At 35.5% G+C, this 12963-nt stretch overlaps 1 protein-coding gene across 2 annotated transcripts in view; it reads left to right on the top strand.

Moving 5' to 3' along the window:
* The window catches only part of LRP1B (LDL receptor related protein 1B), a 741350-nt gene that overhangs the window by 648784 nt on the left and 79603 nt on the right, over window positions 1-12963 (top strand). For both annotated transcript variants that reach the window (XM_068949290.1, XM_068949291.1), the window contains 2 exons: window positions 3041-3160; window positions 9493-9609. In XM_068949290.1, coding sequence (XP_068805391.1) covers window positions 3041-3160; window positions 9493-9609 — 237 coding nt within the window. The remainder of the gene's footprint in view (window positions 1-3040; window positions 3161-9492; window positions 9610-12963) is intronic.

Genomic DNA, 12963 nt, shown 5'->3' with positions numbered 1-12963 from the left:
TAGTTGGTTTTAAACAAGGTGCTGAACTCGCCTATGTAAAATAATTTGAGGAACATGCAAAACAGTTAATTCACTGGACTGTTTGATGTACAGTACTTCATATAGAAACTAAATTAAAATGTCTTTTTTTAATTTCATTTTTTGAAGTCATAGGAAAGAAGAGGGGGTGTAAACAAATTAGTTTCAAGCATTTAATTGGGGTTCTGACTTAGGCTAAAATGTCTGTTTTACTCTAACCGCCTCATAAATGACTCTCATCTTCTTGAGCTTTTCATCTGCCATGCCTTTTGGCAACACATTTCAGTGGAAAAAGATTTTTTTTCTGTTTCTTTTGCTAGAAAGGATGTGGGTCCATAACTCCTTCTTCTGTATCCCTTTTCTTTGACGGTGATCCCTACCTTTGATATTCCCTTTCCTGTGGAGACTTCTCCATTAATTTGTCTGTGTAACTTGATTTCCATTTACTCAGCTGTTAATACATCTTGATTTTTGTAAGTTCATTTTCATTCTACGTTTGTTATAGATGAACTAGAGGAAGTATTTTAAGATGTAGAATAGGAATGTATCAAATAGCTTGTTCCTTTTATCATTTTGTAATTAAAGTGACAGCGGGGTCTTCGGAAGTGACTCTGTCCTTCATTCAGTTAATTATTTGAATCTACTGCTCATCCAAGGTGCTTATCCCTGTTTTTTAAATTAGCTCTCCTAAGGTCTGTGTATGCCGCATTTCTGCAAAAACATGGCCATCTCCAAGGGAAGGGTTACTAAGGATACAAAGGCTTTGTTGATTATTGTGTTTAATGGCCATCCTTCAAACAGCTCAGACAGACAATATTATATGTTTGTTTTCATGTTACGTTTCTTTAAAAACCGATTAAGTGGGGTCAGAGAAACACCTAGAGAAGATGGAGGATACTGCTCTTTTCCTTGTGAAGAACTACACTGCTTTCTATATGGAAGGTTCCCAAAACCATGAGGTGTAGCTGACAGAAATAAAACAAAGCCATAGCAGCAGAGCTCAGGGACAGTGCGGGGCATAAGGTCTGGGTCAGCAGTGATGGAGTTGAGTACTTCTAGGATTCAGAGGGGACAGGGCAGTTTGCTCTGACATAAATGACTCCACTGAATTGTCTGAAACTCAGTCACCAGCCTCCTTGCACAGTGGTGGGAGGAAGAGTTACATACATTCTTTTATTTCTGTGCTGTCTTGCCTAGACGTTATGAGCTTCCCTCTTAATGAAAGTTAAGTATGCTGGTTTATATTCTAATCAAATCTAGCATATGGTTTCTAAAAATTCTTAAGTTGCCTTTGGGGAGTTCACCAGAAGGGGAAGGCTTGAGAAAGTCTGCCTCAAAGGTCGGACTGTCTTGGTTTCCTGTCAGAAGACAAGCAACAGGTTATGTTACCCGTCTATTTTTAGCATCACCAGACTAAGATTCATGAAATGCAGTTCTGCCACTGCTTGGTTTATATTTTACCTGACCTTATTTGCTTATTTGTACTTTAGGCTTTCCATTTGTGAAATGGAGGTAATTATACTGGTCGTCTTTGTAAAGCACTTTGAAATCCTCTGATAAGGTGTTCTAGCTGAGAGTCAGTATTATTTTTATACATATAGTTAGCAACATAGCCACGTCTAGATGCTCATTCATTCTAGCATTATATTTACATACAGAAACCTGACACTGAAAGAAATAATACACCAACTGCTAATGAACCTGATATTTCTTATTCTTGCCAAATCAACGAAATAAATAAGAATGTTCATATCAAAGAGCAAATGGCTTTTCAACATGAATAGGAAACTTGTTTAAAAATCCTCTTGAGTTCAGTGTGTAAAATCTATTGCAAGCAGTAAAAGCGGGTTAACATTCATGTGGGAAGACATTATCTGAAAAGAGGTCATACTTAATGTTTTCATCTTATATGCAGTTCACTTTAGAAAAATTAGGAGGTTCTTGTACATACGCTTATCTCTAAGGGACTGGTAATTACCTGATCACAAATAACTAGCTCACCGTACAGTACAGAGATGTCCTTTTATTCATCTTACGTCTATGAACTGGGTTATAAGAGTTGAAGAAATGGTAAGATCTGGCCTAAATGCTGGTTAGGAAGTCGATGTAGAGTCACGAGTGCCACTGCATGTGTTAGAAATAGCATTCTGTTGTAGTAACTTGACAACAGATTCTTCTTTTAGGGCTGGAACATTTCTTTCCTGTTAGCCTTTGGAACTGAGTACAGTAGGAAAGAAAGGAGCAAAAAGAGTGGCTTTTCCTGATGGATGCCTAGGGGAGGTATCCCTGCTGGAAAGCCCTTGATTCTTCCAGCATCCTGGCTGAGAGGAAGGACAGCAATTGACCTCTCTGCTTAGAAATGAGAGGGAATTCATGGTGCACTGAGGATCTTTTTTGTTGTCAAACAACTATTCTAAAATAAAAGGAGCTTGAAGGAATAGGATGAAGATTAGCGGCATCTTTGTATCTTTATCTTACTTCAGGATTCAATCTATTGCTGTTATAAACTGATAGAGAGAAACCGTTTTCAAACTTTTCTCCCCATTTACTTGTTACCTGTTTAACAGGGACCCCAGAATTTAACCAAAACTGGATATAATTTTAATTACCGTCATTAATCAAAATGGTTCTGAGTTGAAAGCCTTAGTCCTACAAGCTAAGTAACTTTCAGAATTAATAACTGATGTTTTTGGAAAGTTAGGGGAAAAAAATCTGAATGCCTTAAAACAAAGTGCTGTGATTGTATTAATATTAAGTCTGTTTTTTTGTTGTTAAGAGAATATTGCAGTAGACAGTATGTTTTTTAAATCTGGACCATACTATTATATGTAAAATAGTATGTAAATGGAAGGCAAAATAAACATGAATGCTATTTTCTTACACGTTACTTAAATGATACTAGAAGTCAGAGATACCCTATTTCTGGATTTTGAATCCTTAAAAATTTATTCTTTTACTTTAAAACATGTTTTGATTATTAACAGAAATTCCTCGTTTTAATTTGGAATCCTTTTCTTTAAAGCGGAAAACAGCTGTTCTCCAGACCATTTCCAGTGTAAAACTACAAAACACTGCATTTCTAAACTGTGGGTATGTGATGAAGACCCAGATTGTGCTGATGGATCAGATGAAGCTAACTGTGGTGAGTATGACAGCAGTCATATACACGAGACAGCAGTGCAGTTTAGGTTGAAAGGTTAACTGCAAAAATAGTTTAAAATCTAGTATTTTCTGCATCCGCATCTTTCAAGATTTTTTTTTTTTTTGAGCTGAATTTTTATTTTGGTTTGGTTTTGAATCTCCTACTGTAACTTGACATTATTTCCTCTTACTGTTTTAATAAAAGTGATTCCACTTATTGTGTCTTCTTTCAGGATGTGATAGTACCTACATAGTATAATAGCTGTATCTGACTCATACAGATTTTGCTGAATGGCAATTTTTATATGAGTAGAATATACACTCTACTACTACTTTATTGGCAGGATCTATAAATGAGTATTTCATCTGGAATATAGTGACACTCTTGATTTTTGTTACAGAATTACCCTGTTTCCATTAACTTATTCTGCATGCTTAATTGCTGCTGTAGTTAATAAATAGGAAAAATGTAATAATTTGCTGTAATCTGCTGTATACTTTCACTAGATGTTTATTGCCTTTTTATTTTAGAGATGGAAGATACACAGTGTAGCAAAAACATTTTGTACCTAATGAATTATCTTATCCCACCTCATAACAGCTATAGGGCTATGAAATACACAGGGAAATTGACTCAGAAACAAGAGCCTTAAGTCCAGCATGAAGCTGATTTAAATTTTGTCACCAGAAAAATCTTCAAGGCAGAAGTTCATGCTAGTTAACAGTAGCTGGGCAGAAGGGTCCAGTGCAGATTCCAACTTGACACGACCAACTTTTACTTCTGAGTGAGTAACATGCATTAATATACCACTCCACAAACTCTACAACCCCATAGGACTTCTCCGAGAACTTCTAATGCTTATGAAACTTTTGTGCTTAAATCTGACAGTTTGAGAAGGTAGATCCTCAACAGACAAGATCAAGGAAATAATTGCAAAACTGTCAAACCAAGCCCTCAGATCTGTCAGGTTTTATACAGTATCCAGAACCACAGTCTCTTGCTCCACTGAGGCAGATTTTTTAGAGCAAAAGTGCTAGCTTAGAATCCAAGAATTTCTTTCATTGCTTTTTTGAAGATTAATTTTTGGTTCACAACTGTAACTTTCCAGTTGTTGGTATATTGCTCATTGACAAAACAGATTGATTGTATTTCTGCAGAAACAATTAAAATTCTTCTATTGAGACAGTAGTTATACAAAGTTGAAAACATCTAAGCAGTTTCCACATTCATCTGTATGTGACATTTTGCAGAATACACCTCGTATACTATTCATCGGCAAATCACTTGGAAAAAAAAAAAGATCACACTGCATAGCAGTAGCTTTCTTATTCTTTGCTTGTATTGGTGAAAAGTACTGAGCCAGCTTTTTGGTTGTAAATGAAAGAAAAAAGTACAAATATTCAACCTGGAAATGGGTTGCAGGTAATCAAATTCAAAATAAGTGGATCAGTATTGACATAGTTGGAAAATCACTGGAAACTGATGTCAATGCAAAATCTGCACTCACCAAGTGATGAAAACCATTTGAGGAAATTCTAAGACAGGTCTATAAAAGGAAAGAAAGAAAAATACTCTGAGGCGGGAGAGAACAGGAAATACAGATGCGGAAAATATTCACAGCTCTCAGCATTATTCAGGCACTTGTGAATAGCAGGTTTGCTGAAACATGTGGGTCTGGACAAGTTTATACTACCACTGGGACAACAAAGTAACAAAACTATAGGCTGCAATCAAAAACACAGCACTGAGAGACAGTAAAATTTCTGTAGATTTGTTTCAAGCATTTGATACCAGCACTGAAATGAAAACGTTGAACCTGTTCAATATATGTAGGAAATTGAAAGTCTTCCTCAGCACTGGAAACGTGAGACCATTGTTTGAATTTCCAAGAAGGGGCATCTTTTTTGATCACATCAACTGGTGATAAGCTACAGTCCAAGAAACCATCTGGTTTGAAGAAACAGTGAATGCAAAGCTTAGAGTTGAAGAACCTATGCCCGAGAGACTGTTTCTGTCCTGTTCTGGGCTGTGCTGGGACTACCTCAGCATTGCTCACCTTCTGATCCTCTTAATAGTACTTCCTCCTATACTGGCCCTCATCACCTCAGTCTCTGAGATGCCATTTCCTCCTTTTGTTTTATTTTTTCCCCTGCTAATTCGGACAGCATTCCAAGATACAGAATTTATGGGTTAATATTTTTGAGTAACCTGTACAAGTCCAATTGGTGTGGCATGAAGTCATTTGAAAGAAAGAGGAAAAGAAATATAACTAATACTGAAAAGGAAAAAAATGTGAGAGAGGTAATTTACTCTGATTCATCACTTTAACCATTAGAAAGAGTAATGCCCAAACTATCCTAGCAGTTAAATAATGTAGAGGTGCAATGCATGCAATTCCAATTTAAATATTTCTTTTTCATCACAATATATGCAGCTGGTTATACTGCTTCATAGCAAAGACGCATCTTACCCGTTATTGTATGTTGGCCAGTGAGTAAAGGCTAGTATCTAGGGAAGAATGTGTGACCGAAGCAGATCTGTAACAATTCTTCCCCAGGGTATTGTGCCAGCAGCTAATAATTTGTGACTCAGATAACATGAGCGAAATATGTCTCTGTACTCAATAATTCTTGATGGATTTCAGTCTCTCCTAGAATCTTTGCAAAGCTTTTACAACATGATGTAATAAGGAGTTCTGAAGCTTAATTACACTATATATGAAAAGCCACCTACCCTTTGAATCTGTTAGCTGCAATATAATGCCTCTTAGTTTCGTTTTGGAGGAGAGTAAACAATATATTCCTATTTACAATCTCCATGCCACTCATGATTATGTATGCTTGTATACTAACTAAGCGTTTACAAGCACAAGAAGGCTTTATTCATATTTTAAACAAGTTTTCCTTAATTTTAGCACTTTAAATACATTAAAATGACCTTAGAACAAGTTTTGGTCGTCTACTATTTTAATTTTAAAAATGACTATTTTTATGAACAAACTATGATAAAGTGAAATTATAAAGTTACAAGCTGAATATAATGAAGATCTGCATATGTTGGCAGTAATACTAACTTGTAGTACTTTATAGTTCATTCTGAAGATGCTTGCAGTGCAAAACTTTTAGTATAAAGGGCAATCTCTTTTTTGCTTAAGTGCTTCACAGTAATATATTTTGCTTAGTCAACATTTGGTACTGTACATTATTGGAGATACTATAGTGAGTGAATTTGTTAACATACTCTGAATGTATTCAGTCTTCTATGGTTAGTTTCTGACTCAAATGGTTAAAAGAGAGTTACAGAATCACAAAATGGTTTAGGTTGGAAGGGACCTCTGGAGGTCATCTAGTCCAACCTCCCTGCTCAAGCAGGGGCCTCTAGAGCATATTTCCCAGGATCGCATCCAGACGGGTTTTGAACATCTCCAGGGAAGGAGACTCCACTACCCCTCTGGGCAACCTGTTCACACGCATGCAAGCACACACATACACAGACAACACGGAACTAAAATCCAAAATCTGCAATTGTGGCGAAGTTGTGGTATTGCTTCACTGGGATTGGGATTAGAATCAAAATGTTTTAAGGGTGTAAATATAACCTTTTTGAGTTTTTTTTTTTTGTTTTTTTACATACAGGCCTTCATGCTCTTTTATTTTCTTTTGTGAAACTATTTGTGAAAGGAAGTGCTGGTTATAACTGCACAAAAGATACACCCCAACCTCAGGCAGTCACACAAACATCTGAAAAAAGCCCTTTGCCTGTTACAGCAGACCTATTGATCTCTTAATAGGGGTAATTTGAAGAGAGTAATGTGAAAACTGAGTTACCGTAATTTACTACTTTCACTTCATACCATTCCTATCTAAAACTTCCCATCTTATGGCAGCTTCATTTTAAGAAAAAGAGAAAGTAGTTTCAGTGTTGAAGACAGGTATAAAATGACAAAATGTGCGTGTGTCTGTTTCTGCTTTGCAGTGTTCAACCATACAAAAAATAAGGTGCTGCACTCTTTCTTTTGAGTCCAGTAAACGTATCCTCCTGAGACATCAGATTTGGTTACTCAGCTCTCTGAAATCTCCCTGTTTGTTATATCTTCGTTCTACTGTCCTAATGTTTTCCTGGTCTCTGATTTACGGAAAGAAAAAAATCCAAGACAAACTGATCTGGATTATAGCAGACATTGTCAACTGAAAGCTGCTATGGGAGATCAATATCATCCCAAGGGAAGAATAAAGCTTTCAGATTTCTGAAATGAAGAAAAAAGAGCCTTCCAAGCATCAAAATATTTTGCATAAAGAAATAATTAAATATTTTTTTGTGTTAGATTAAAAAAATAGAGTAAGAGGAATGGTTAATATTACAAGAAGTAATCATAGGGTCAGACTACACCCGGGTAAATTTCAAAAAGGTAAGCTGAGGAAGTGGGTTTAGCATCCCTGAGAACTGGAGAACTCTGTATGAAGAATATGAAACGATATGTTTTCTTCATCCTAGCAGGTAACTGAAATAGAATATAATCTGTGATTAGTTTTCTGGACTCATTTTGTGGACAAGTATATTTAATACAGGACTATAGACTTTACTGGAAGTTTTATAAATACAGCATAGACTCCTGTTTTGAAACTTGGACTGTGGCAAAGATACAGAAACAAATTCGAAGAGTGTCTTTTTTTTAATATAATACATAATGTTAAACATTCCTTAGTGCTTGCCAATTTAAGTATTTGACGTGTCACGGTTATAAGACAAGGTTATGTAGGGATTGTGGTAAACTGAAATCCGAAAGAGACAGGATTATTGACTGCATCTGAACTGGGTTTTTGGGTTTTTTTTTGTTTTTTTTGTTTTTTACCATCTTGAGAAACATCATAGGAAAAAGAATTTGAGGAGAGAGCTACTTATAATTACAATATTGGCAGAAAATAGGGAACAAGTGCAAAAGGCAGTAGTGTAGTTACCAGAGTTTGGGATGTGCAAAACTGGGCTAGAACAGTGTTTACCTTCACTTACTTGATATTCAAAAATTGGTTTAATTTTTTTTAGCTCTAGAACCACATCTTAAACAAAACCAAAAAAAGCAGCAGTTTGGGCCATAGCGTTGAATCTAGTACATATAATTCATGATATGGTCCTTTCTGTTTCACAGCCAGAAAAAGCAAGTTGATTCAAGCTAGTGTTTCAGTCCTCCTTCTTTCTATCACTTATTAGAACTCATCAAGTGGCATGATAGCAACGTGAAGTCTGAACTGACATGCTATGAAATAGCTTAATGGAAAGTTAAGAAATTTCTGTTGAAATATCATCAGAGTGACTTCTAATTTTAAATATGTCATTGAGGCTTTTATAAAGCATGCTTATTTTAGATGTGCTTTTTTCAAAGAAAATATCCTTGAAAAGAGAGATATCTTTTTAATTTATTTCCTTTCTTGTCACTTCTTCGAACCGAAAGGAATTACATAGAAAGTAAAAAATACAAATAAACAGAGTCAACTCCTTCCTGCTGGAGGAGTTCAGAGTGCTCATGCATGCATAAAAGGCTTTGCCCTCAGTACTATTGTGTACACAGGAAAACTCACTGAAAGTATACTATATGAAGAAAATTAATCTTAGTTTAGATTTATATGCCTTACAAAATTTTACTTGGTATAAGTAAACCTCCAGTCCGTAATGACTGATTGTCTGTAATGACTGATTAAATTGTAAATCAATGAAAAGTTTTTAATTAGGTATGCTTAGTCTTAAATTTTTACGTGCTATCAAAGCTATTTGGAAACGTAGGTTTTATAATTGCTCTTGTACGTTACTGGGATCTGGTCTTTTGTAAGTCAAATTTATAGTGAAATTCAAGACAAATTAGTGTATTTTTTTGAGATTTAATGCAATTATGCTAACCTCAAGCTAATTTGTGTATCACTTCTGAATGTCACACTTTATTGTACATGGTAAGTTATTATGACAGATTTTACAGTCTGTGTTTTAAATTTTTAAATCTCACACCATCCCTTCATTTAAAATTTGCTTCAGAAACCTTTTTATCAATTTAAAACACATTACAATTTTGCCTTATTTTTTACACTTCCAAAATGCATATTCTGGGTGCTATCATATGATTTATGAGCATATCTGTTTTGGCATGAAGGAATCAATAGGATCTTAAAGAACATGGTTAGTTTAATTAATTGTTTATTTCTGAAAGTAACATTTTAAGTATTATGGTTGCTCCTTCTAAAAAATACCTTGCAGTCTTCTCATGTCACTGTTCAGTAGCAATCTTTCTGGTTTTGACTCTCTATCTGCTGCAATGATGTAAATGATAGTCCTCTTAATTACAGACAAAAAAACTTGTGGGCCTCACGAATTCCAGTGCAAAAACAACAACTGCATTCCGGATCACTGGAGGTGTGACAGCCAGAATGACTGCGGGGATAATTCTGATGAAGAAAACTGTAGTAAGTAACTTTTGCCTAAGTGTGTGGTATAAGGGGGCAGAATCAGGTTAGCAACATGTAGGAGAAAACTTCTTAATACTGATAAACTGCACAAACATATTTTCATAGAAAGCTATCTGATCCATTGAAAATCAGTTGACCAGAACTGAAAATATCTAGTGCTCCAATTTTATGTCCGTGCTCCAGATGTCTGTTGCTCCAGTTCTCCAATTTTATTCATTCTCCTAAAGAGTTTAATTCTGTATGAAGGAGGTATGCAAGAATGCCTGACATACGACTCCTCAATCACCTTACATATTCAAAGTATATAATAAAGTGTCATCAGAGTTAGTTGCCTTTGTTCACATTACCACCTTTTAAATGTTATATTTCTTATCTCTTATAGATAAGAGTGAGAAAACCTATTCTGTGTTGCCTTAAGGGATAAACATTTGCCAACAATAGTGCTCAGTCAAACACTATCTGCCCATTATATTCTGTGTATTCCTTAGATGATTTGTATTGTTTTGTATCTTGGGAAGCCCACTTTTGAAGTGCTTTAATTGTATGAAAAAGTAGACGTTGTTACTGAAAGTAGCTCTGTTCACCTAGTTCTCCGCTACCCATGAGCAACCTCAATGCCTAATAAACCTCTGTAATATCACTTTCAATGTGTTAATTTAGATCTGCTTCTCATGAAGAAATGACAAGTTGTTAATGATTTTCTTCATCTTGCAATTGTTAGAAACCAGGAAATTATTATTTTTTGTGTAGAGAATCTTGAATGTGTATATATATACATATTAGGGGTGTGTGTGTGTGTGTATATGAATATATACCCATATTTCCTGAGGAAATAGGCTAGAATCAGTAACGTTAGGCATTCTCACACAGAGCAAGTGCTGTGCACCCCTTTCTCCCCTTCATGACATGGTATCCACAGGTACTCGGCATCTTCTGGAGACGAGGTCATTGTGCTTGAAAAGTTAAAGTGGACCTGTATGCCTACCTGTTGATCACTGTCTACGTTTGAAAATGATGCAAGTTACTGAAATCCCAAGTACCACAGTTACTACATGAAAGTATTTCATCTAAAGGAGAAAATGTCATGTGACTCTCAGTCATTGAAAGCCATTTACAGTTATACCTCAGGGTTTTGTGTCTGTTTTTTGGACACACAAGAGTTTTCTTAGCTTTGTGGAAGATTTTATTCTTGAACTGATTATTAGTGCCTGTGAGATTTTGCCGTTTTCATTTATAAGTAGTAAGAAATTATTTATGTTCATGTAAAAATCACAGAAAGAGGCATTGCTTAGCTGTAGCAGTGTTAAGCCACGTGACTAGATCATTTTTAAAAATTTGAAAATTAAAAAAATCCACCTCCTCAAAACATTCTTAGTATTTGCAAAATAAGTATCAAGCATATTCTTTGAAATTTGCCATGCATGAAGCAGGGTTTAGTTATGATCTAGTATTAATAGTGTTTTTCACCCTAGGTTTTATACTTACACAATATAATTTGGTAAAAAATGCTCAAATTACGCAGGAGCGATCTATCTTTGGTTTTGATTTATTAAGCGTACCATTTTACTTTCACATCAATTATTAAGTTTTCTATTCAGTTCTTAGCTGCTCTCTAGACTGTCAGATAAAGAAATCCATAGCTAATCATAATGGGTGGAATTAGTGAGTTGAGAGTACCCTAACACCACCTGTACATCAAAGATGACATTTGTTTAAACTCTCAGATCAAAACTTACCACATGTCAGCATCGAACAGATCTCTGCAGAGTAGTAATGAATTATAATTTGTTTGCTTTTCAGTATTTTTTGTTTTCTTTTGCTTACCAAATGCATGTTTGTTTGAAATAGATTTATGAAATTCTTTATATGCTGTCCGGTCTCTTATAGAATAAAGTGTAGTGAAAAAATATAAATGAAATCAGAACTGCGAAAACATTTGACAAAGTATATTACACTGCACATTATAATAAGTTGGCATGTCTCATAATGACATCTCGCAAGCCATTTTCATATATAGCAGTAGGTCTTGTGTGGACAGTGCATATAAGTTCTCTGTGCCCTTTACATTGCTTAAGACTCTGCTGGTTAGCTGTCTTGGTGCAAACATGACGGCATGTAGTGTCAGTTTTCTGAAAGCAGCTAGGTTTCAACAGTAACCAGAGGCAGTGTACTGCTTTAGTGTGATAAGATGATGTGTACCTTTGGTTAAATACAATGCTAAATAAGGTTATTGCAGAAGAAGTCGTCTGCATTTAATGCCACATTCAATATATGAAGAAAAGGGCTACAACCACTTACTTACCTTGTGCTTACAGGCATTCGTTCTGCAGGAGGGTCCATGTTATAATTTTTAGCTATATTACAATGGAGAATTGTAAGGAAGGGTTTCTTTGTTTTTGCCTCCCATTCCATGTTATCATGATAACACAATTTCTCTGATTTAATGTGAATGCATCATGCTGGGTACTCTGGTGTGGCTTATTGCAAGGTTTCAACTTTGACATCACTATCTAGTAGTAGATCTGTTGAACAATCATGCAGACAGTATCCTCAGCTACATTTCTGACTTGTGGTGGGGCGGAACCATCTATTCACAAGGTGGGACTTTGGTTCATATCTCTTTGCTGTTTATCTTATCTGTAAAATTAGGCCTTTTGGTTCAGAGAATAAGGTCTTGCATACTGCAAACATAGCGTACTACATCATCACTACACTACCAGATCTGATGCCGTATAAGAATGTATTAGTTCAGACCAAGGGTCCATATAGCGCACTGTTCTGTTTGCAGTAGCGGCCAGTGTCTCGGAGAGAGCAAGAACCTTGCAAGCATAACCTTTCTTCTGAGAACTCTTTCAGCTTCTGATTATTTTTAGCTCATAGAATTTCTTTATCCTGGTGTGATTTATATAGCTAAGTGATTTGTACATCACTTAGTAGATCTCTTTTTCCGAGTTTCTTGAGCCCTGGATACCTTTTTGCATCTTTACAATCCTTTTTGTAAAGTAATTATCAATTAAAACAGTAATTATCAATTACAACTATCCATTGCATGACTAAGCGTTATCTTTTGCTTTGAACTTGGGTCCTATTTGCTTAATTTGATGGCTCTTCCTTTCTAGGTACCTTAATCAGCCTTTCTGTGAAGTATATATAGAACAGTATATTTTAGTAATTTACTAGAGATACCCTGTATAATAGAAAATGGTTGTTCATTATTGATCATAGTCTACCCAAGAGTATAAAATATCTGCCAATTGCTGTGCAACTGTTTTGAAAAGATCTGAAACACAGCAAACTTCTAGAAATCTCTATTCTAACATACTTCTGCTGTAGTGTGGAAAGACCACTTTC

Source organism: Struthio camelus, chromosome 6 (assembly GCF_040807025.1).
Source record: "Struthio camelus isolate bStrCam1 chromosome 6, bStrCam1.hap1, whole genome shotgun sequence".
NCBI classification, from domain to species: Eukaryota; Metazoa; Chordata; class Aves; order Struthioniformes; family Struthionidae; genus Struthio; species Struthio camelus.
The sequence above is the reverse complement of the archived record's forward strand: the minus strand, read 5'-3'. Positions and strand labels throughout refer to the sequence as shown.